This window comes from Hyperolius riggenbachi, chromosome 8 (assembly GCF_040937935.1).
Source record: "Hyperolius riggenbachi isolate aHypRig1 chromosome 8, aHypRig1.pri, whole genome shotgun sequence".
Taxonomy (NCBI): Eukaryota; Metazoa; Chordata; class Amphibia; order Anura; family Hyperoliidae; genus Hyperolius; species Hyperolius riggenbachi.
Genome location: NC_090653.1, coordinates 18362695 through 18388371, shown reverse-complemented (window position 1 = coordinate 18388371; position 25677 = coordinate 18362695). Strand labels below are relative to the sequence as shown.

Sequence of the window (25677 nt, the reverse complement as noted above, 5' to 3'; positions counted from 1 at the left end):
TGGGGCTTCCTCCAGCCCCATAAGCCCGGATCGCTCCAACGCCGTAATCATCCGCTTCCTTTATCGCCGGTACCGGGTCCCGTCACTTCTGGCGGACGCGACCAATTGTCCGCATACACAGGGGCTCCCTTCATACCCTTACGCATGTGGCTGCGCAGTAAGGCGCCGCATGCGTAAGGATAAGGAGAAAGCACCAGTGATGCGGAAAATTGACGCGTGCTTCCGCCAACTGGCCGAAAGTACGGGACCCGGTACCGGCGAATACAGGCAGCGGAGAACGGCGGCGTGGGAGCGATCCAGGCTTATGGGGCTGGAGGAAGCCCCAGGTATGTATAAAATCTTTCACCTTCTTCTGCTCTGGTTCTCTTTAAACTGAGGAGTCAGAGTTGGAGTCAGATGATTTTTGTACCGACTCCAAAGCCCTGTGTGAAAGCACACTCTTTTCAAAAAGCAGTCTGAGGGCTCGTTCCCACTAGAGGCGTTTTTTGGATTTTTTAAGCGCGTGCGATTTCTACAAATCGCCCTAAAAGCGCTTACACTATGCTTTCCAATGAGATAGTTCTCACTGGGGCATTCTGTTTGCTTTCCAACGACTAAAGCGATGCCTGGACCATTTTCAGGGCGATTTGCCCTGAATGGACGGTATAGGAAAAATGCGAAACGTCACAAAATCGCTTTGTGCATCAATTGCGTTCGCGTTTTTAAGAATAAATACATTGTATTTAATCTTTCCCGAATCAAAGAGTTCACTTCCTGACTTGCGTCAGGGAGTGAATTAAAAAAAGCGCTCTGGAAAACCGCTTAGCAAAAACGCCCAGCACACAGAAATTGCCGGGAAATGGAAAAAAGTGTCTAAAAGCGCCCAACGCGAACGGACACGCTATCGGAACGCAATGGGAACGAGGCCCAAGACCACATTTTCACTACGTGCATCTTTTTCTGCTTTTTGAAAAGCGTGTCTTTGAGATTGGCCAGTGCATGCGTTTCCCCATAGCATTTCCCTCGCAGGGTTTCCACCAATGCGACATGATGCAGCGAGCTTCATAAACGTTCGTTTATGAGCCCTAAATGTGCATTTATTTCTATATATGGCTTTAAAGCAGCATGCAGCTAACCTTGTCAGATTTTTGTCAGAAACATCTGCTTTGCATGCTTGTTCAGGGGCTATGGCTAACAGTATTAGAGGCACAGGTGGACTACAAGGCTCAGCAGGCAGGTCACACACAGGGAGGGGAGCAGGAGGACTACAAGGCTCAGCAGGCAGGTCACACACAGGGGGGGAGGAGGACTACAAGGCTCAGCAGGCAGGTCACACACAGGAAGGGAGGAGGACTACAAGGCTCAGCAGGCAGGTCACACACAGGGAGGGGGAGCAGGAGGACTACAAGGCTCAGCAGGCAGGTCACACACAGGGAGGGGGAGCAGGAGGACTACAAGGCTCAGCAGGCAGGTCACACACAGGGAGGGGGGAGCAGGAGGACTACAAGGCTCAGCAGGCAGGTCACACACAGGGAGGGGGGAGCAGGAGGACTACAAGGCTCAGCAGGCAGGTCACACACAGGGAGGGGGGAGCAGGAGGACTACAAGGCTCAGCAGGCAGGTCACACAGGCCCAGACTGAGGCCTGCACAGGAGGAGGCCGCTGTCTCCATGGTAACCGCACAGCAGCCTGGAGTGCCGGGAGGGGAGGAGCCCCGGTGTGGAGGACGCTCTGGCCGGCGGTGACGTACCGGGAGGGGGGAGGAGCCGGAGAAGCCCGGACAGGCCGCAGCCCCGGGGAGAGGACGAGAGGCCGCACCGGACACCGGGGGGAAGATGGCGGACACCGGCGGTCACATGTGAGGATTCCTGCCGGACCCTCCATCATCCATATCCGCCCCACCCATCGCCTGCATCCTTCTCACCCCTGACCAGTGACCCCATCATCCATATCCGTCCTCATCATCTGCATCCCTCTACCTCCCATTATCCTTATCCTCCCCATCACCTGCATCCTTCTCACCAGTGTCCCACATCAGCCCTCCCTTCCCCTATCATCTGCATCCCTATATATCCCCCTCCTCCACTAGTGACCCCCATCACCTGCATCCCTCTACTCCCTCCCCCCATCATCCTTATCCACCTCCTTAGTCTTACTGATAGTGACCTGTCATAGACCCTCTCCCATCACTGCCCAGATATCACCAATTACCCCACCTGCACCACCCACACTTACCTATACAATCCAATCCCTGCCCCCCTCAATCTCCCTCCCCACCACTGCCCCCCCCCCCCCCCCCCATCACCTGCACCCCTCAGTCTCCCTCCCCCACCACAACCCCCCATTACCTGCACCCCTCAGTCTCCCTCCCCCATCACTGCCCCCCCCCCATTACCTGCACCACTCAGTCTCCCTCCCCCACCACAACCCCCCCCCATCACCTGCACCCCTCGGTCTCCCTCCCCCATCACCTGCACCCCTCAGTCTCCCTCCCCCATCACCTGCACCCCTCAGTCTCCCTCCCCATCACTGCCCCCCACACCTGCATCCCTCTATCCCCATCACCTACATCCCTGAATCTCCCTTTCCCATCCCTGCCCCCCATCACCAACATCCTCCCCCATCACCTGCATCCCTTTATCCCTCCCTCCTAACTACCCCATCAATACCTCCATCATTGCCCCCCATCACCATCATTCCCTTTATCCCCCTCCCCATCACCGGCATCCCTCTATCCTCCCCCCCCATTACTGTCCCCATCACCGGCATCCCTCTATCCTCCTCCCCCATTACTGCCCCCATCACCTGCATCCCTCTATCCCCCTTTCCCATCATCCCTATCCACCTCATCACTGATACTGAGGATCTGTCATATACCCTCTCCCATCACTGACCAGATATCAATGATTACCCAACCTGCACCAACCTCCACCAACTTCCCACTTACCCATCACGCTGACTACCCATCAACACATTTGATCACATCAATAACCCTAGGACAATTTACACCCCCCCCCCCCCCTTTACCAGCTGCCACCACCACATACAGTACGTCATTCTACAAATCCCACACACCAAATCTAAGTAGCCGAAGCCACCCCACCCCCAAAGGTAGTGCCCCCTTAGTGTAAGTAGCCCCCCTAAAATAGGAAGCCAGAGATGACACCCTGTATTTGTATCGGAAAGTAGTCCCCTCTCTCAGTATAGGTATCCAGAGGTAGCCTCCCAAATATAGGTAACCAGAAGGACCCCTCAGTTTAGGTAGGTAAAATGCCCCCCAGTATAGGTAGGTGGAGCACTTATTCTATGCACTCGCTACCATACTCTGCACCTTGCGGGCCCCCTGCAGGTCTGAACGGGGCCCACGCAGACCCCCATTTCACTGCGCGAATCAGGCCCCCAGTGCTGCGGACCCCAAAGTAGCTGCGGATCCCTACACCACTAAATGACATCCTTTCGCTTTTCAGATTAACATCAACAACAAAAAAGGTGGCTTTTCAGTCTGGATTTGAATGTCTCCAGGGAAGGGGTTGCCTTTACTTGGTGTGGTAGGGAGTTCCAAAGGGTAGGGGCAGCATGACAGAAAGCTCTTGTCTCCAAAGGTTTTGAGGTGCACTCTGGGAGTGACCAGGTTTATGGATCCTGCTGATCTGAGGTTGTGAGAGGTGTGGTGAAGCGTCAGCAAGTCCTTCATGTATCCAGGGCCCAGATTGTGCAGGGATTTGAATGTCAACAGTCCAATCTTGAAGAATATTCTCAATTTTACAGGTAGCCAGTGCAGTGAGCGAAGGATCGGTGTAATGTGACAGTGGCGGGGCTGTCACCACTGTCACATGCTTGAAATACAATTATTTTGCACAAGCTTAAAGCGGTATAAGATAAGCAACAGCATAATAGCTTTTAAAGGAAAACATTTATTACAGCTTTCCCTGCTTTCATGGAAGCAGACATATTGTTAACATCCTGTGCTTTCAAATGAGCTTATCTGCTGCGGCAGCTAGCTGACACAGCTGAGAGATCAAATTAAAGTGGTGATTAGTCACAAATGAGGGGGAATTAGAGAGGCTAAACTCTAAATACATACAGGGTGCATTTCTCTGTGTTTTCCTTCTGTCCTGTGCAAGAAGACAGGTCCACTTTAATAAGGTGCCGGTAATTTTGCCTAGGCTATTTTTGCCATTATTCAATTCACTTTTTTGCCTAGTAGGTTATTTTTCATCTTCTGATTAAAATAACCTTTCGGCACTCTGATGCTGGGAGTACACGGCTCGATTCTGAGCCATTAAAGGGGTTCTTTCGCGAAAAAAGTAGGCAGTTAAAAAATGTGACAGATGACAGGTTTTGGGCCAGTCCATCTTTTTAAGGGGGATTCTCAGGACTTTCTTTGTTTTCAACAGCATTTCCTGAACAACAGTTGCAAAATCTAACTGACATAATAGTGTGCAAGTGATTAGGGAGGTCGGCGGGTATCTTGCTATTTTGGCAGTTAAACTGCTGTTCAGGAAATGCTGTTGAAAACAAAGAAAGCCCTGAGAATCCTCCTTAAAAAGATGGACTGGCCCAAAACCTGTCATCTGTCACATTTTTTAACTGCCTACTTTTTTCGCGAAAGAACGCCTTTAAGATGGCTCGATAGATCATTTCCGACATGTCTGATCTCCCGCCCGATCGTTTCGCCGCTCGGATTGAAGTGAATGGAAAAAGATAAGAAAAAGCAGCGGAAGATAAAAGAATTGCCTGCAGAATCGAGCGGCAAAACAATCGAACGGGAGAATCGAGCGACAAAATCGAGCCGTGTATGCCCAGCATGAAACCGAAAAAGTTACAAAAAGTAGTAGACGACTATTTTCATGTTTGTCAGCGGTTTAAAAGACATTTCATTAATAAGGAATGTGTAGAATGTGACAGTTTTTTTTTTTTGGGGGGGGGGGGGCTGTCTACTTTTGTGTTCTTTCAGTGGCACCAAAAAAATGCACACAACAATGCCAAAGCTTTTGTAGCTGCAACAATTTTCTGGGAGAAGTGGTGTGTTCTCTGCCATGAATGCAAGGGTGTCAATATTTTTGTTTACATCTGTATATTGGACACCACTGGAGATGAGAACCTACAGGTCCTTCTCAAAAAATTAGCATATTGTGATAAAGTTCATTATTTCCTGAAATGTACTGATAAACATTAGACTTTCATATATTTTAGATTCATTACACACAACTGAAGTAGTTCAAGCCTTTTATTGTTTTAATATTGATGATTTTGGCATACAGCTCATGAAAACCCAAAATTCCTATCTCAAAAAATTAGCATATCATGAAAAGGTTCTCTAAATGAGCTATTAACCTAATCATCTGAATCAACTAATTAACTCTAAACACCTGCAAAAGATTCCTGAGGCTTTTAAAAACTCCCAGCCTGGTTCATTACTCAAAACCGCAATCATGGGTAAGACTGTCGACCTGACTGCTGTCCAGAAGGCCATCATTGACACCCTCAAGCAAGAGGGTAAGACACAGAAAGAAATTTCTCAATGAATAGGCTGTTCCCAGAGTGCTGCATCAAGGCACTTCAGTGGGAAGTCTGTGGGAAGGAAAAAGTGTGGCAGAAAACGCTGCACAACGAGAAGAGGTGACCGGACCCTGAGGAAGATTGTGGAGAAGGACCAATTCCAGACCTTGGGGGACCTGCGGAGTCTGGAGTAGAAACATCAAGAGCCGGCGTGTGCAGGAAATGGGCTACAGGTGCCGCATTCCCCTGCTCAAGCCACTTTTGAACCAGAAACAGCGGCAGAAGCGCCTGACCTGGGCTACAGAGAAGCAGCACTGGACTGTTGCTCAGTGGTCCAAAGTACTTTTTTCGGATGAAAGCAACTTTTGCATGTCATTCGGAAATCAAGGTGCCAGAGTCTGGAGGAAGACTGGGGAGAGGGAAATGCCAAAATGCCTGAAGTCCAGTGTCAAGTACCCACAGTCAGTGATGGTCTGGGGTGCCATGGCAGCTGCTGGTGTTGGTCCACTGTGTTTTATCAAGGGCATGGTCAGTGCAGCTAGCTATCAGGAGATTTTGGAGCACTTTATGCTTCCATCTGCTGAAAAGCTTTATGGAGATGAGATTTCATTTTTCAGCACGACCTGGCACCTGCTCACAGTGCCAAAACCACTGGTAAATGGCTTACTGACCATGGTATTACTGTGCTCAATTGGCCTGCCAACTCTCCTGACCTGACCCCATAGAGACTCTGTGGGATATTGTGAAGAGAAGGTTGAGAGACGCAAGACCCAACACTCTGGATGAGCATAAGGCCACTATCGAAGCATCCTGGGCCTCCATAACACCTGAGCAGTGCCACAGGCTGATTGCCTCCATGCCACGCCGCATTGAAGCAGTCATTTCTGCAGAAGGATTCCCGACCAAGTATTGAGTGCATAACTGAACATAATTATTTGAAGGTTGACTTTTTTTTGTTTTAAAAACACTTTTCTTTTATTGGTCGGATGAAATATGCTAATTTTTTGAGATAGGAATTTTGGGTTTTCATGAGCTGTATGCCAAAATCATCAATATTAAAACAATAAAAGGCTTGAACTACTTCAGTTGTGTGTAATGAATCTAAAATATATGAAAGTCTAATGTTTATCAGTACATTACAGAAAATAATGAATTTTATCACAATATGCTAATTTTTTGAGAAGGACCTGTAGTCCTTCACACAGCTAAATCGTACATTGGATCAGCTGTGATCATCACGTCGTTGTGAAATAATATTTCAGGACATAAATATTATGTTTATTTTATTTATGTATACTGTACATGCCTGTTGTTCATATTCCCTTAGCATAAAGCACTGAATTAACTAATGATTATTATAAAGGTTGCATAGAATAAATGAAATTGTCTATATCACTGTTTGACCCTCAGATTCCAGCCATTTGAGCGATTTGACTGTTAAACAGTTCAAATATATCATCAGTGGATACATACTGTAGAAGTATATTGTATTGAACTCAACAAGATCAGTTTACAAGTAAAAGGTAGATCATATTCATCACTCACAAAAGACTGTTGTTAGGATTGGACGTGTAGTTGGGCAGCATGGTGGCGTAGTGATTCTCTCTCTCACCCTTGCATGTTCTCCCTGTGTCTGTGTGGGTTTCCTCCGGGCACTCCAGTTTCCTCCCACATCCCAAAATCATACAGATAAGTGAATTGGCTTCCCCCTAAGGGCTCTTTCACACCAACACGTTGCGTTAGGTGCGACATTAAGGTCGCATAACGTGCCCCTAACGCAACGCATGTTAGCTTTGAAGTTGGACATTACATTGCACTGCGTTATGTGTCTCTTGATGCGTACGTGATGCGTATTTTTTGACGCATACTGATCGAATGAAAACGGCACATGCGGCACATTTAAAAAAAAAAAAAAAACATTACTGAGCATGTGCAACCAGTCTAACACAGCCAAATACGAGTATAACGCACAGCACGCCACACTTTCATAGAACGTGTAGCGTTACACTGTAACGCAACGTGGGCACTGTGAACAGCCCATTGATTTTTCATTGCTGTGCGGTGGGGTGCGTTACAGGCTGCTCTAACCTGCGCCTGTATCGTCCCACTGTAAAAGCAGCCTAAAAATTGGCCCTAGACTACGATACATACACTAGGATAAGGAGGCAGTATAGTAAGTGACAATGTAATAGGGGCTAGTAAAAAAAAAACAGCCTCACCTACCTTTAAAGGCCATGCCTACTGCAAGGGTTCCTCGAGATAAAAAAATTGTTTACAGGGGTTCCTTGAGATCCAAAAGTTATTTCATTTGTAGAAAGGACTTTGATATAAACATAAAGCACAAAGTCTTGTAGATCTTGTGGTACAAAAATATCCAAAATCTATTGACACAATTACAAAATTCTTAAAAAAAGGAGGTCTCTGCAGGATGCTCCTCATTTGCATGAATAATCACAGGAATTTCAATAATTTGTAAAAAAAAAAAAAGAAAAAAAAAAGGCTGTCAGCAAAAAATCAATTGGCAACGACACGCTCGTTTCGGGCATCTAATGCCCTTCATCAGGCCACTGTATAAGCACTTTCTATATATCCTGTAGGCAATACATGGCAGGAGCGAGAAATATGACAGAAACTAGGTCTGACAAAGCAGACACATATCACATAATCCTGATGGCAGGTGTCAAGATCACCAAGCAGCTATAAACAGGAGTGCTCCTGTTTATCTACAAGATCTACAAGACTTTGTGCTTTATGTTTATATCATAGCCCTTTAACAAATGAAGTGAGTTGTTTTGAAGTGAAGTGGATCACATCAAAAAGGACCTAAAGGTTTTTTAGTCTTTCTCCTGGATAAATATAAAAAAGACATCATCCCAATTATAATATCACATCCAAAAGTTATTTGCCAGGTTCCTCCAGGGTAAAAAGGTTGAGAAAGGCTGCACTAGACGATACATAGACTAAGGCTGCTTACACACCAAGACGCGTGCGCCTGTAACGCTCCCCCAACGCACAGCAATGTAACACAAGTGGGCTGTTCACACAGCCCACGTTGCGTTACATGTAATGCTGCACGTTCTCCGCAAAGTGCAGCATGCTACGGCGTTGGAGCGGCTATAGCCGCGTTAGACTGTTTGCACATGCGCAGTGGGGGGCGGAGAGGAGGCGGGGAGAGCCAGCTACAGTAGCCGCGCACATGGCTACTTAATATTCACTGCACTGGCGGCAGCTGATTGGCCGGCGGGACCACGTGATGCGGAGTGTCTCGCTCCGCATCACGTGGTCCCGCTGGCCAATCAGCGCCACTCTGGGAGACATTATAGGAATCGAGCCGCCTAACGCGGCTCACTCTACCGTCGGCTCTTGCAGCATCATACTTGTGTTAGGTGCACGTTATGCGACCTTAACGTGGCACCTAACACAACGTCTTGGTGTGCAAGAAGCCTAAAGGCTCATACACACATCAGACTATAGTCTTTGGAAAATGAAAGATCACAGACCAATCTTACCCCCTTCCATGTAGTATAAGAGCCATACCTACACAGTCTATTCTATGGAGCTGCACTCCCCATCAGACAGAAATCTTACCCCCTTCCATGTAGTATGAGAGCCACACCTACACAGTCTATTCTATGGAGCTGCACTCCCCATCAGACAGAAATCTTACCCCCTTCCATGTAGTATGAGAGCCACACCTACACAGTCTATTCTATGGAGCTGCACTCCCCATCAGACAGAAATCTTACCCCCTTCCATGTAGTATGAGAGCCACACCTACACAGTCTATTCTATGGAGCTGCACTCCCCATCAGATAGAGATCTTACCCCCTTCCATGTAGTATGAGAGCCACACCTACACAGTCTATTCTATGGAGCTGCACTCCCCATCAGACAGAAATCTTACCTCCTTCCATGTAGTATGAGAGCCACACCTACACAGTCTATTCTATGGAGCTGCACTCCCCATCAGACAGAAATCTTACCCCCGTCCATGTAGTATGAGAGCCATACTCTACACAGTCTATTCTATGGAGCTGCACTCCCCATCAGACAGAAATCTTACCCCCTTCCATGTAATATGAGAGCCATACCTTCACAGTCTATTCTATGGAGCTGCACTCCACATCAGACAGAAATCTTACACCCTTCCATGTAGTATGAGAGCCACACCTACACAGTCTATTCTATGGAGCTGCACTCCCCATCAGACAGAAATCTTACACCCTTCCATGTAGTATGAGAGCCATACCTACACAGTCTATTCTATGGAGCTGCACTCCCCATCAGACAGAAATCTTACACCCTTCCATGTAGTATGAGAGCCATACCTACACAGTCTATTCTACGGAGCTGCACTCCCCATCAGACAGAAATCTTACCCCCTTCCATGTAGTATGAGAGCCACACCTACACAGTCTATTCTACGGAGCTGCACTCCCCATCAGACAGAAATCTTACCCCCTTCCATGTAGTATGAGAGCCATACTCTACACAGTCTATTCTATGAAGCTGCACTCCCCATCAGACAGAGATCTTACCCCCTTCCATGTAGTATGAGAGCCACACCTACACAGTCTATTCTATGGAGCTGCACTCCCCATCAGACAGAAATCTTACCCCCTTCCATGTAGTATGAGGGCCACACCTACACAGTCTATTCTATGGAGCTGCACTCCCCATCAGACAGAAATCTTACCCCCTTCCATGTAGTATGAGAGCCACACCTACACAGTCTATTCTATGGAGCTGCACTCCCCATCAGACAGAGATCTTACCACCTTCCATGTAGTATGAGAGCCACACCTACACAGTCTATTCTATGGAGCTGCACTCCCCATCAGACAGAAATCTTACCCCCTCCCATGTAGTATGAGAGCCATACCTACACAGTCTATTCTATGGAGCTGCACTCCCCATCAGACAGAGATCTTACCCCCTTCCATGTAGTATAAGAGCCACACCTACACAGTCTATTCTATGGAGCTGAACTCCACATCAGAAAAAAATCTTTGCAAGATACTGCACACACACTTGCTGTACAGACTACAGACACAAAAGATCAGTATCTGCAAAAGATCTGTTCCTGCCAAAAATCCATTCCTGCAAATTGCAATGATAGTCTATGAGATCTGCAGATCATCATACACACATGATTTAACTGACATTCATCTGCAGATCAAGCAATCATCTGCAGATCTGAAAATCCATCCTGGTGGATCTGATCTGCAGATGAATGTCAGTTAAATCATGTGTGTATGATGATCTGCAGATCTCATAGACTATCATTGCAATTTGCAGGAATGGATTTTTGGCAGGAACAGATCTTTTGCAGATACTGATCTTTTGTGTCTGTACAGCATCTGTGTGTGCAGCATCTTGCAAAGATTTCTGTCTGATGGGGAGTTCAGCTCCATAGAATAGACTGTGTAGAGTATGGCTCTCATACTACATGAAGGGTGGTAAGATTGGTCTGTGATCTTTCATTTTCAAAAGACTATGGTCTGACGTGTGTATGTGGCCTTAGGACTATGGTAGGGATTAGATTCTGAGCTCCTCTGAGGGACAGTAAGGACTGGAGCACACCGAGCGGCTTTTTGGCCATATTTGCAGCCGCGGATACGCTAGGGTAATGTATTTCAATGGGGGTGTGCACACCACAGCGGGAGGCGTTTTGCAGAAACGAATCCTACCGGGGTGAGGCATTTTTTGGATTGTGGAGGCGTTTCTGCCTCAATGTAAAGTATAGGAAAAAAGGGGACCGCTCTGAAAAACGGCAGATCAGAGCGGTTTTGCAAGCGTTTTTGTTACAGAAGCTGTTCAGTAACAGCTTTACTGTAACAATATATGAAATATGCTACACTGAAATCTGCAGCAGTAATCCGAAAAATGGCTCATAAAAATTTTAAAAAGCGTTTAAAAATCTGCTAGCATTTTTGCGGATCTGCTAGCGCGTTTTGGTGTGCACCGGGCCTTAGTAACAAGACAATATACTCTGTACATCACTGGGAAGATGTTGGTGAAGCAGGTGGTTTTGGTGCACGGCACTCAGTACTGGCCGCCAAAATCAAGTGCCCCATAGCAGCAATGTTATGCTGCTCGGGGCACATAAGAGTAATTCGGGGCTCTGGCAACCCCAAATTACTCCTCCCTCTGAGTTACGACAACTCGGAGGAGGAATAGTATTTAGAAGGCCACTATTGCAAAAAAAAGTAGTCAGAATCTGACAGAACCGACAGGTTTTAGACTAGTCCATCTCCTCATGGGGGATTCTCAGGGTTTTCTTTGTTTTTAACAGCATTTCCTGAACAGCAGTTGCAAAGTGTAACACAATAGTGTGCAAGTGATTAGGGAGGCCGGCGGGTATCTTACTATTTTGGCAGTTAAACTGCTGTTCATGAAATGTTGTTGAAAACAAAGAAAACCCTGAGAATCCTCCAGAAGGAAATGGACTGGCCCAAAACCTGTCGGTTCTGTCAGATTCTATTGCCTACTTTTTTCATAATAGTGGTCCTTTAACCACCTTAGCGGTATGGACGAGCTCAGCTCGTCCATTACCGCCAGAGGGTGCCGCTCAGGCCCTGCTGGGCCGATTTTAATGAAATAAAGTGCAGCACACGCAGCCGGCACTTTGCCAGCCGCGTGTGCTGCCTGATCGCCGCCGCTCTGCGGCGATCCGCCGCGAGCAGCGGCGAAAGAGGGTCCCCCCAGCCGCCTGAGCCCTGCGCAGCCGGAACAAATAGTTCCGGCCAGCGCTAAGGGCTGGATCGGAGGCGGCTGACGTCCATGACGTCACTCCGCTCGTCGCCATGGCGACGAAGTAAGCAAAACACGGAAGGCCGCTCATTGCGGCCTTCCGTGTTACTTTTGGCCGCCGGAGGCGATCAGAAGAACGCCTCCGGAGCGCCCTCTGGTGGACTTTCATGCAGCCAACTTTCAGTTGGCTGCATGAAATAGTTTTTTTTTTTATTTAAAAAAAACCCTCCCGCAGCCACCCTGGCGATCTTAATAGAACGCCAGGGTGGTTAAAGAGAAACTCCAACCAAGAATTGAACTTTATCCCAATCAGTAGCTGATACCCCCTTTTAAATGAGAAATCTATTCCTTTTCACAAACAGACCATCAGGGGGCGCTGTATGACTGATATTGTGGTGAAACTCCTCCCACAGGAAACTGAGGACAGTGGTGCTCCTGGCAGTTTCCTGTCTGTGAACCTTGTTGCATTGTGGGAAACAGCTGTTTCCAACTGCCAAAAAAGCAAGCAGCAGCCACATCACCTGCCAACAGTAAAAATTGTCACCATGTAATAAATGCCAGAATGTAAATCAGGGTGAGGAAAGATTTTACAATGGGCAAACACTGACTAAATCATTTATACATAATTATTGTAAAATTAAGCACTTTTTTATTACATTATTTTCACTGGAGTTCCTCTTTAACGCCCCTGGGGAGTTTAATGTCAGCAGGGGGAGCCGTCATTCGGCTCGCCCTACGTCCCAACTTGCCAACAGCGTACTAACTCATACTGAATAATAATGTATAGTGTGTATAGTTTGAACTGATCCCGTGCTTGTCTGTAAGTCGTGGTTCCAGAAAGCAGGTCAAATATCCCTTTCGATCACTATCAGTAGATAAAAGATACAATGTAGCAACCTGTCGTTTACATCCTCCCTCGACATTCCCATCCATCTCTCCTGATCCATGCCATGTGGTCTTCCTCTTCTCATCGAGAGGTGTGTCTCTTACAGGTTCTGTCAATGACCGGGACGTACCATGGATCCGGGAGGGGCAGGCCTGGACCTGCAGACACAGGACCCCAAAATGCCCCACGCTCTGATCATGCAGGACTTCGGTAAGTGGCCAGGTAAAGTGGACATTGGTGAACGTTCACTAGAGTGGAGCAGTGAGGAGCTAGTATGGTTTAGGTGACCCAGAAAGAAAGGCTATTGGAAAATTCCACTAACGTGATTGGGTGGCCTCTGGGACTTTCAGGTTTCTGATAGGTTGCAGCAATAATACTCCCACAATATTTGGCCAATTGGAATGCTTCAAGTTGTAGATGTTGCTGTGATTGGAGAACTGTTCCCTGTGGACTTTCTGGCTGGCTCACCTAAACCATATTAGCTCCAGTAATTAAGCAATACTGGGCCCGTTTCCACTACAGCGAATCTGCATGCGTTTTCTGCAGAATGCATAACCAATGTAACTGAATGGGCCTGTTTCCACTACACTAAAAACCCGTGCGGTTTGCTGTGCAGAAAAAAATCTGCACAGCAGAACCTTCAAAATTCGCTCGCCGCACACATGCGCGCGATTCACCGCTAATGTAATTAATTGGAAAATTGCAAGCGTTTTAGTCTTGCGATTTTTTTTTTCTGCGTTTTCGCGTGTGTTTTTGTTTAAGAACCAATGTCAATGCATACTGGCATTGACATGGTTAAAATTGCATACCACAAACCGCGAGCGTTTTCGCATAAAAAACACATACAAGCGCATGCGGTTTCGTTCACACGGTTTCTGCACCGGAATCGCGCCGCTGTAGTGGAAACGGGGCCTAAGTGTGCATACCTAATAAACATATTTGTCCTTAAAGAGAACCCGAGGCGGGGTTCCTACATCGCAATCCGCATACAGAGGCTGAGTCTCCCTATAGAGCCCAGCCTCTGTTGCTAGTCAGATTCCCCCTAAGCCCCCCCCCCCCCCCCCCCCCTGCGCTCAGCGAGACTCCATTAATCACAGCCGCGCTGTGCGGCGGTGTTTACCTCTCTAATGTCAGTCTCCGCTCTCCCCCGCCTCCTGAATCGCTCCGGTCCCCGCTCGCGTCCCTTCCCTCCAATCAGCGGCGAGGGAAGGGACGTGGGCGGGGACCGGAGCGATTCAGGAGGCGGGGAGCTGCGAGACTGACATTATTGAGGTAAACACAGCGTGCTGCGACACGCTGCGTGTCGACAGTGCGGATATGATTAATGGGGTCTCACGGCGCGCAGGGGGGGCTTTGGAGGAAGCTACATAGCAACAGAGGCTGGGCTCTATAGGCAGACCCAACCTCTGTGTGGGGATTACGTTGTAAGAACCCCGCCTCGGGTTCTCTTTAAAGTGACACTGAATCGAAAAATAAACAAAACAACTTATGATATAATGAATTGAATGTGTAGTACAGATAATGAATAGAACATTAGCAGCAAAGAAAAGAGTCCATATATTTATTTTCAGTTATATAGCATTTTTTTTATAGCATTGCATCATATTGTCATATTTGCAGTTTGCTCTGTCTTATGGTGGCCATACATGGTACAATTTTTCATTTTTTTTTTTCGATTAGATAATTTAGTTCGATTATTCCGTTAGATCGTATATAAAGATTTTTCCAGCATGTCCGATCTGATTTTTCTCGAAAAAACGGGATAATCGTTCGAATTTCTTGATCGAAAAAAAATATTTCCAACTTTCTTTCGATTCGGTCATTTAGATCGAATAAACGGGATAATCGAACGTTTTTATTGTACCATGTATGGCTACCATTATAGTTTAAAATACAGAATGTGGTTTGCAGAACTAATGACCCTTTGAACTCTTCTCACTGAACCTTATCTGAAGCTGTCTGTCACTGTTCCTTTGATGTATAGTGCTCCAGAAATCAGCGACCAATTTGGTTGTGGAGCTCAGAGAAGCTCTCTTGCATAGATACAGTAACAGCTGGAGTTTCTTAACCACTTTACCCCCGCGCGTACGGATTTCTCCGCCCCTTTTTCCATCCTTTCACCCCCAGGGACGGAGAAATCCGTACTCTGCGCACTCCCGCCGCTGTCCGCGCTCCCGCTCGTAAACACGCCGCCCGCCGCTAGTAAACACGCCGCCGCCCGCTCGCCCGGAGATCAATGAACGGGAAAATCCATTCCCGTTCGTTGATCTCAGCCCCGCAATGATCTGCTGCCGCTCGGCTGAGCAGCCCGATCATTGTGAAAAAAAGTCCCAGCCTCTTTCTACTTCCTGCAAGAGTCCAGAAGGACGCTTGCAGGTCGTATGAAACAAATTGGTAATGGTGCCATCTTGTGGCCAAATAGTAAAACTACATCCTAACCATTTTTTACACACAAATAAACTTGTTTTACACAAAAAATTAACTCCTTACCTCCCACACTCCCCAATTTTTTTTTTTTGTAATTAAAAAAAAAAAAAAAATTTACAATTTAAAAAAAATACATAAATAGTTACCTTAGGGACTGAACTTTTTAAATATTTATGTCAAGAGGGTATAACACTGTTACTTTATAAACTATGGGCTTGTAATTAGGGATGGACGCAAAACTGAAAAAAATGCACCTTTATTTCCAACTAAAATATTGGTGGCAAACATTGTGATAGGGACATAATTTAAACGGTTTTATAACCGGGATAAATAGGCATATACATTTAATGGGTTTTAATTACAGTAGCATGCATTATTTAAAAACTATAAAGGCCGAAAACTGAAAAATAATAATTTTTTTCCCACATTTTTTCCTATTTTCCCATTAAAACACATTTAGAATAAAATTATTCTTGGCATAATGTCCCACCTAAAGAAAGCCTAATTGGTGGCGAAAAAAACAAGATATAGTTCATTTCATTGCGATAAGTAATGATAAAGTTATAGACGAATGAATGGACGGAGCGCTGAAAGGTGAAAATTGCTCTGGTGGTCAGGGGGTAAAACCCCTCAGTTGGGAAGTGGTTAAAGCCCAAAACTGAACAAGGCAAAACTTCAAATCTCTGGTGTCTATATAATTTTTATATTTGGATAGAACATTTCCACTTTAAAAACCCGTTATGTAGCTGTGTTTGCTGCCTACCTATCCGTACTGGCTTAAAAGACAACTGAAGTGAGAGGTATACGGAGGCTACCATATTTATTTCCTTCTATACCATACCATTTGCCAGGCAGCCTTGCTGATCAATTTGGCTGCAGTAGTGTCTGAATCACAGCAGAAACAAGCATGCAGCTAATCTTGCCAGATCTGACAATATTGTCAGAAACACCTGATCTGCTGCATGCTTGTTCAGGGGCTATGGCTAATAGTATTAGAAGCAGAGGATCAGCAGGATAGCCAGGCAACTGGTATTGTTTAAGGCTACTTTCCCACCAGGACGTTTCGTTTAGGGGACGTTATAGGGCGCATAACGTGCCCCTAACAGAACGCCTGGTGGGGTTGGAGCAGGACGCTACCAAGAGCCGCGTTAAAAGCAGCTCTTGGTGCACCTGCTCTGTCGGATGCGCTGCGGAGACCACGTGAGCGGATCTCTCCGCATCACGTGGTCCCACCAGCCAATCAGCAGCCGCTCCTGGAAGCAAGTGCAGTGAATATAAAGTAGCCATGTGCCTGGCTACGTAGTGGCCTCTCCCCACCTCCTCTCCTCCCACAAAATAAAAAAAATTCACCCATACTGAGCATGTGCAAACAGTCTAACGCGGCTTAAGCCGCTAGAACGCACAGTATGCTGCACTTCAAACGAACGTGTAATGCAAGATTTATTCTCGCTTCAGTGTCTCTTTAAGACCTGCCTGGCTAGCTTGCACTTATATACACTGTAAATCTGTGGGTGCCATAACACTATGGCTATGTTCACAGTGGCCATTGCATTGCATTTTGTGTAACAGCAAGAACGGAATAGGAAAGTGGCAATGAAAGTTAACCACGCATGTCGCATACAGTGAGGTACAGTGAAGCATACAGTGAATGAAAAGTATGCTTCACTTTTACTGTTAACATGCGCGTTTTGCAGTGACACACACTGTATAGAGTGCGTTATGATGCTGTCACGCCGTTATACTGCAACACACCCGCCACACTGCACACGCGGCGTAGGTTGTGCATTGCAGTGCGGCAAGCTGCATTAGAAAGCGGCCTTTATGCCGCAACGCACCTCTGCGAACAGGGCCTATATAATGATCCTACAAGCGAGGCAAATTATCCACCAGCTACATTGAGCAGGAGCGTAACCACTTACAAACAGGGCTGTGGAGTCTGTATAAAAATCATCTCACTTCGCAGTTTGTAAACCATCCACTCCGACTCCAGATACCCAAAATTGCTCCAACTCTGACTCCTCGACTCCACAGCCCTGCTTACAAACAATCTAATGTAGCAAATAAAAAAATGGCCACTCAATAGGAATATATAACAAATGATGTCTCCGCATGCCCTTTAGTACTGTAGACTTCCTCTGTGAAGAACGCTGGATTCTGGGTAATTCAGGAGTAAGGCTCCATTCACACTTGCGGTTCGAGTCCGCAAGTGTCCGGGATTCTGGGTCCGGGGGCCGCAAAGAGACCGTACGGGTCTCTGCGCTGGCCACAAGTTGCGCCGGATGAATGTATCAGTTCTGGCTACAATAAAGTAGCCGGAACTAGATACATTGCAGTGCCGGAAAGGCACCGCAAGCATGGGGGGATACCGGCGTGTAGTTCGGGCCCCCCAAGTGGCATAGGACCGGTGCTGGAAGCATCCGGTCCTATTGCCAGTGTGATGGGAGACATCCGTTTCCCATTGCACAGCATGGCCGCATGCGAAGGGTCAGGATCCGGCCCGGGTCCGCAGCCGCACCGGGACTGACTGAAAAATAGCGCATGTTGGAAAAAAAGCCGGACCGTCCCGGAGCTGCGTTCCTGGATCGGATCCGGATCTGGACGGCGCACGAGTGTGAATGGATACATTGATTAACAATGTATCCGTTCACCATCCGCTGTGTACGGAGCATTCCGGGTCCGGGGAAGCCGGACCTGGAACGCTAATGTGAACCGGGCCTAACACACACAGGTGAAGAGTGAATGATAAAACTGCAGAGCAAAGCATCAGATGTGTTTATCATTTAAAGGAGCTCTGTCGTAAAATAATAATAACATTTTAAATATACATATAACATATACTCTTAGTATAAGTAGTATGTTTCTTCTAGAATAAAATGAACCATTAATTACTTTTCTCCTATGTTGCTGTCTCTTACAGTAGGTAGTAGAAATCTGAGCCAACAGATTTTGGACCAGCCCATCTCCTCATGGGGGGTTCTCTGGATTTTCTTTATTTTCAAAAGCACTTAGGACTTGTTCACCCGTTTTCAGGTTTTTTTAAGTGCCGGCGATTTTGAAAATCTCCCCCTAAGGCCCCGTTCAGACTGCACGCGTTTCCAGCCGCGTTTTGGAAACGCGTGCAGGTGGCCGACACGCATGACATCAGACAGTGCATAGAGTGCACTGTCTGATGTTCACACTGCATGCGTTCCGGACCTGTGCGGTCCGGGAACGCATGCTGCACGCATTTTTTGTAAAAACGCGTGGCTGTCCCATTCACTTTTCAGTGATGGGATCAGCCACGCAACGCACACAAACGCAGATGGCGTGCATTCTCATGCGTTGCGTTCCGCACGCATGGCCATCCGCGTTTGTGATGTGAACGGGGCCTTAAAGCACTTGTGCAATGATTCCCTATGAGAGTGTTCACATATGTGCGGTTCGATTGCGATCCGCTTCCCAAAGTGCTGCCTGTACCATTTCTGGGACAATTTGGTATAATGGCAGGTATAGGGAAATCACAAAGTGCTTGAAAAAGCTCTTTGTATGGCGATTTCCTGGGCGCTTCTATGAATAAATACATTGTACTGACGTCAGGAAGTGAAAAAAAAATTTGCTCTGCAAAAGCGCTTAGAAACGCGCTTATAAAGCATAGGGAAAGGCAATTTCAAAAATTGCAAAACATTGCTCAGCGCGTGAAATAGTGTTGGCGATTTATAGTTTGAACATAGCCTTAGTGAGTGGCAACTGCCAAAAAATTGTACAGCGAGCAGGGAGACTGGCCAGCATCTTTGTATAAATCGTTTTCAGGGAGTGTCTTTATAAATACCTTGTAAAAAGGCCCGCCCATTAAAAAACGGGCGCTAGGACACAGCAGCTACCCCCGCAATGCGCGCCCATACGCGTCCCTCTTGCTCGTTCCCCACCACTGTCTGAAGTATATGCACACAGGGGCCTAGTGCACACCAGAGCGGTTCGGCTGCGGTTTGCGATCCGCTTGGGTAATGTATTTCAATGGGCTGGTGCACACCAGAGCGGGAGGCGTTTTGCAGAAACGCATACTCCGTGGCTGCTGCAGATTTTGGATTGCGGAGGCATTTCTGCCTCAATGTTAAGTATAGGAAAAACGCAAACCGCTCTGAAAAACGGCACTTCAGAGCGGTTTGCCAGGCGTTTTTTGTTACAGTAGCTGTTCAGTAACAGCTTTACTGTAACAATACATGAAATCTACTACACCAAAAACGCTTCACAAAACCGCAAAACGCTAGCTGAAACGCTACAGAAAAAGAAGAAAAACCATTTAAAAAATCTGCTAGCATTTTGCGGATCTGCTAGCAGTTTTTGGTGTGCACTAGGCCAGGGAGCTGTTTGCTTGGCAGTTGGAAAAAGCTGTTATTTCCCACAATGCAATGAGAACCTCTGTGAACCACACACAGCAAACTGTCAGATCCGGTCCTGTGTCCTAACTGCCCTGGCTGCGCACATGCTCAGTACAAAAAAGACAGGGACACACAACCATTCAGTTGACGCAGGGACACTTGCATTTTATTGTATAGGATAAAGGCCATGCTGAGAATCCCCCATGAAGAGATGGACTAGCCCAAATCCTGTCGGTAATGTCAGATTTCTACTACCTGTTGTGAGTAACATAGAAGAGAAGTAATCTATGGCTCATTTTTCTCTGGAAGAAACATACTTCTTATTTGCATGTGTTTACATATATTTTTGCGACAGTGGTCCTTTAAACGGCGTGCGGATGATTTGCGTTGCTATCAGATAACACAGCGGAGAGCTCTGGGTCTGTCCTGCAGTGCAGCGTCGCTGTACAGATGGGTGTGACATCACTGGATAAGGGGCTTTGGTTGGTGACTGTAAATAAGATTAGCAGTATTAGAGGGCGGATTTCCTGCTCATTCTTTGCACCATGTAACGCTCTCATCCTATTACCTCTGTATCTGTATATATGGATATCATCTGAGCCCCGCCAGTGATAGAGAATGCTGAAGACTGCCATAGATTTTATATCTGAGTAATGCTGGGAATACACAGTTCATTTCTGGCGCTCAATTCTCCTCTCGATCATTTTTGCCGCTCGATTCTGCAGTCAATTCTCTTCCGCTTGTTTTTCTTATCTTTTTCCATTCACTTCTATCAGAAATTGAGCGGCGAAAGGATCAAAAGGGAGATCGGACATGTTGGAAATTATCTATCGAACCATCTAATCACCTCAAAAACGAACCACGTATTCCCAGCTTAAGTGAAAGAGGGCCTGTAGTGAAAACTATGTAATAAAATTGCTTTTTTTTCCAGTGGTCATTTATAATTTGTTTAGGGTGTGGCCATAATAAAATCTGAAATTTTTCACAGGTGGAAACATATTTTGTCCTGTTGGGTACAATGTTTGTTTACAGAGAGTCCTGAAGCCAGTAGGAAAGATCTCTGATCTCTCAGAATGCTCCGTGGGAGGAGAATTCCGCATAACTAGCAGCCTAGGCTAAACCTCTGATATGCGCAAACAAAAAAGTATAACACAGGAAAAAACGGGAGCCCAATCTGGGGTAGTATTTCACTATTAATCAGATGGGGACCAACGCAGTACGAATCTACGTCCAGCAGGTGATGCTGCCGCTCTGACTGGACGTAGATTCAACATCGCAGTAAACGAAGCGCCCCGCCACGATCGTGCGCACCTGAGAGGGGAGATGAAGCTGTCATATGACAGCTGACGTCTCCCCTCAGTGATCAGGAGCCATCGCACTTGGCTCCTGATCACGTGATCACTACGATCGCCGGAGGATAGTAGTGATCACTGTTAGAGCTGCGGCTGTAGGGGGGAAGAGGATCCACTCACCTTCCTGACCTTTCCCCAGTGATCGTTGCTCCCCTCCACTCTGGCCAGCATCCCCGCTGGCTCTGATGTAAGTGTCGGGTCCCGGCTTGATGACGTCATCAAGCCGAGACCCGCAATTGAGCGGCAGTATGAGCGGGGATACCAGCCAGAGCGGAGGGGTGCTGGGAGGTGAGTAAAGGTTGCCTGCACTATGGGTGACACCTGGCCACAGTGGGGACACCATGCCCAGCTTAGACCTACCAGGGATCCGACTGCCTGACCCCCCAACGCACCGCCCACCCTAGCAAAATCGCCTGGTCCTTAAGGGGGGGGTTAGGCAGCCAGTCCCGAAAGGGTTAAGTTAGTATAAGCATCGGATTCTGTGAAATGGGTCAGCCCACTCGGCTTGAAGATAAGTGGTTCTCGGTGGTGTTGTCTGTTGTAGTGTTCCCTCTCCTTAGGGAACATCTCTTTCAAGTACGCATGGTATGACTGTTTATTATTGGTCTAGATCAGTTCTAACTCCAGTCCTCAAGGGCCAAGGTCCTCACACATCTTTGGCGCAGTTTAAATGAATTGATGGGAGTGAATCATCAAGTAGACCACACTTCTCCATTTCTCTGTCCATCCTAGAAACTGGCATGGATATGGGCCTCGAACACTGGAGTTGGACATTACTGTCTAGATAGGTAGGCATACATAGACCACAGTGGATGTTTTGTACGGGGCTATGTAATAATACAATGTGATGATGTAGACTTCTGGTGAAGTTGGTAATGTTCTTTCTTGTCTCTGATTGTCCCCACAGTGGCTGGGATGGCTGGCACAGCCCACATCGATGGGGACCACATTGTTGTGTCAGTCCCAGAGGGTGTCCTGGTTTCCGATGTCATCACAGATGATGAGATCACGCTGGAACATGATGAGTTATCAGAAGAGGTGGTGCAGGGTTCGGAGATCATCACCGAGGCGGACATCGTTACAGAGAACGTCATTGTTCCTGAGGCCGTCCTGGAAACGGATGTGGCAATTGAGGAGGAGTTAGACGATGACCATAACATTCTAGAGTCCGATATCATCACCGAAACTGTCTCCGTGCCTGACCAAGTGTTTGTGGCTGACCTTGTTACAGACGCTGATGGTCAGTTAGCCCAGGTGGTCCATGAGGGTGGGTCTGGCTCTCACTCGCCCACCATGGTCTCCCAGGAGGTTCTGGTGGCCAGCTGTGATCCGGATACCATCATTCAAGCTCCATCTGGGTCATCTCTGAGCGTCAAAGCTGAGGAGGAAGAGGAGGACTTAAAAGGCCCTTCAGAAGACTATCTGATGATCTCGTGTAAGTCAGATCCCAGCCAACAGAACTGATTCCTTATTGCTTTTAATAGATTTTTAGACACCATTAAGCATATATGCCACCCCCAGCCCAAAATCAGCAAGCATACGGTATCCCACAAAAGTTAGTATCCCCTCGAACATATTTTGTAAAGATATTATTATAGGTTTTTATGGGGCAATACTGAAGATATGACACTTTGACACATTGGGGTCCGTTCATAAATGGCTGTGCAAAAGAAAAATCTTGTCGGGAAAATACCGCCGCATTGGGTAACATTTTCACCGGTGCGATAGAAGTGCGGTAAATTACCGAAGCCCATTGACAAGAACCTTTGCAGTAACAGCTCGTTACAAGCTATTCCGTGCAGTGAGGGCACTGCGGGGCATCCCGACATCCCTTCAGATGTACATGTTTTGTTATACTGCCTCTGCTTGCTCTGATTCTGCTCTGAATCTGTATATTAGTCTTTTTTAACATTCTATTTAATTGCCACAGCTTACATTAACTTCCAAGTAAGTTTACACATGCCATGCTTAGGTGACTTTCCCCACTAGCTTCTAACAGGTACCTAAGAGGTTATTAAATTAAATGAACTCCTCACAGAGCCATTAATGTCTAAACTCGTGGCAATTACTACACCCCTAAGTGAAGAATGTCAAAATTGTGCCCAAAGTGTCAATATTGAAAACTGCAGCTCGTGCACGTTCCCGTTTAAAGGTTCATCCCACCATCTAAAACAGGGGTGCCTATAGGTCGATTGCAATCCACCGATAGATCACCTTTCCCCTTCAGCTGCACATATCCCCTCCCCATCCCTAACCTGATTGGTTGCGAGCAGCCACGGCAGCAGAATTTGATGGGACATGGCCACGTTTGCCATCTGGACATGGGACATGGCCACGTTTGGACACGCCCGTCCACCCTCCATGAAGAAGTAAGAGCCGCGGCTGAAGGAGGGAAGACCGGGACAAGCCACAGACACCACCGCTGGAGCTGGAGGGAGGTAAGTGATTACTATACTGGGCACCTATACTGGGAACATATACTTAGCTACCTATACTGGGCACCTATACTTAGCTACCTATACTGGGCACCTATACTTATCTACCTATACTGGGCACCTATACTTAGCTACCTATACTGGGCACCTATACTTAGCTACCTATACTGGGCACATATACTTAGCTACCTATACTGGGCACCTATACTTAGCTACCTATACTGGGCACCTAAACTTAGCTACCTATACTGGGCACCTATACTTATCTACCTATACTGGGCACCTATATTTAGCTACCTATACTGGTCACCTATACTTATCTACCTATACTTAGCTACCTATACTGGGCACCTATACTTAGCTACCTATACTGGGCACCTATACTTGCCTATCTGTACTGGGCACCTATACTTATACATTGTTGTCTGTTTCATGCAGTGGATGACGTTGTTTGTTTTATGCAGTGGATGACGTTGTTGTCTGTTTCATGCAGTGGATGACGTTGGTTGATTTTGTCTGTTTTATGCAGTGGATAACGTTGTTGTCTGTTTTATGCAGTGGATGTTCTTGTTGTCTGTTTCATGCAGTGGATGACGTTGGGGACAAGTTGGAACGTATTGGCAGCACCCCGCTGAAGATCAGCACAGAGGTGACCCACGGGGACGGCAAGGAAGACGGATTCGGCTCTGAAGTCATTAAAGTTTACATATTCAAAGCAGAGGCAGACGATGATGTGGAAATTGGTCAGTAACTGTCCTGCTGCATTCAGTCCGTGCTGTGTTTTATGTTCAAACATCCAGTTATTGTGATATATGCAGTATATATATATATATATATATATATATATATATATATATATATATATATATATATATATATATATATATATATATATATATATATATATACAGTGTGGTGTGCCAGTCTGCTGTAGGCAAGCCAACCTCTGCAAGATAGGGTAGATGAGTGGTGGTGCCCAAACTTACAACCTGTCCAGTCCAAAGCAGGCAATTCGGGCGCCGCTAGTGTTGGAGGTTTGGGCACCGCTATAGACGTCTATTAAAATATCAGCATTGAGGGGTAATGCGGGGGAAGGGGTCAGCGATTGGCGGCTGGGGGGGAATTAGGATATGAAAGGTAAACAGGGCGCTCTACAGTAAGCAGTTAAGATTATCCTCAAACATTACATGAACACAGTCAAACATGAAAATGACCATATATTAATGTCCCTGATGTTAAAATCAAATAACAGTCCACAGGTTTCTTCCTCCAGACCTATTTAGTACATAGGTGACCTCCAACAGTTCCTGAGTATTATAGTAACAGTATACGCTCACCAGATTCCACAGCTGCCCTTCTCAGGATCAGCCAAACACGCTTCTGGACAAGCCAGTATTCTCTCGATGTCCCAGCCTTTTCCTCCTCCACAGGCTGTGCAAACATAAGAGACAAAAAAGCTCCAATAGTGTGATACTGTATGGTTCAAATCTGCTCCATTGCACCAGTGCTCCCAAAGAACTGATATCGGCACCCTGTGCTCCACCACCAAATAATCAATAAAGCCTCTCACCACATGAACTGGCTGACCCAGCACAGACCAGCATCAATCACTTTTGCCGCTTGCATCAAGCTTAAACTTTCGTTGACAGTCTTCCTAGAACTCAAACAGGGCCATATATAGTGTAAAATCTTCTTTTATTAAAATGATTAAAACGTAGTGCACTTACAATATAGTAGAATCAATGCGCATATAAAATCCTTATGAGCTCTTTCAGCGTCCCTCGCTCCTCAGGCCACGCCGTGCACTACGTTTTAATCATTTTAATAAAAGAAGATTTTACACTATGTATGGCCCTGTTTGAGTTATAGGAAGGCTGTCAACGAAAGTTTAAGCTTGATGCAAGCGGCAAAAGTGATTGATGCTGGTCTGTGCTGGGTCAGCCAGTTCATGTGGTGAGAGGCTTTATTGATTATTTGGTGGTGGA

General features: G+C 46.6%; 1 protein-coding gene across 3 annotated transcripts in view; it reads left to right on the top strand.

The window, feature by feature from the left end:
• The first annotated feature begins 1684 nt into the window (after positions 1 to 1684).
• Positions 1685 to 25677, top strand: part of ZNF711 (zinc finger protein 711) — a 55966-nt gene continuing 31973 nt past the window's right edge. The window contains exons 1-5 of one of the 3 annotated variants that reach the window (XM_068250043.1): positions 1685 to 1837; positions 13227 to 13330; positions 15163 to 15167; positions 22165 to 22692; positions 24280 to 24435. In XM_068250043.1, coding sequence (XP_068106144.1) covers positions 13236 to 13330; positions 15163 to 15167; positions 22165 to 22692; positions 24280 to 24435 — 784 coding nt within the window. In that variant the 5' untranslated portion in view covers positions 1685 to 1837; positions 13227 to 13235. Of the gene's footprint in view, positions 1838 to 13226; positions 13343 to 15162; positions 15168 to 22164; positions 22693 to 24279; positions 24436 to 25677 lie in introns of all 3 variants that reach the window. The other 2 variants (XM_068250041.1, XM_068250042.1) reach the window with 2 other exon arrangements.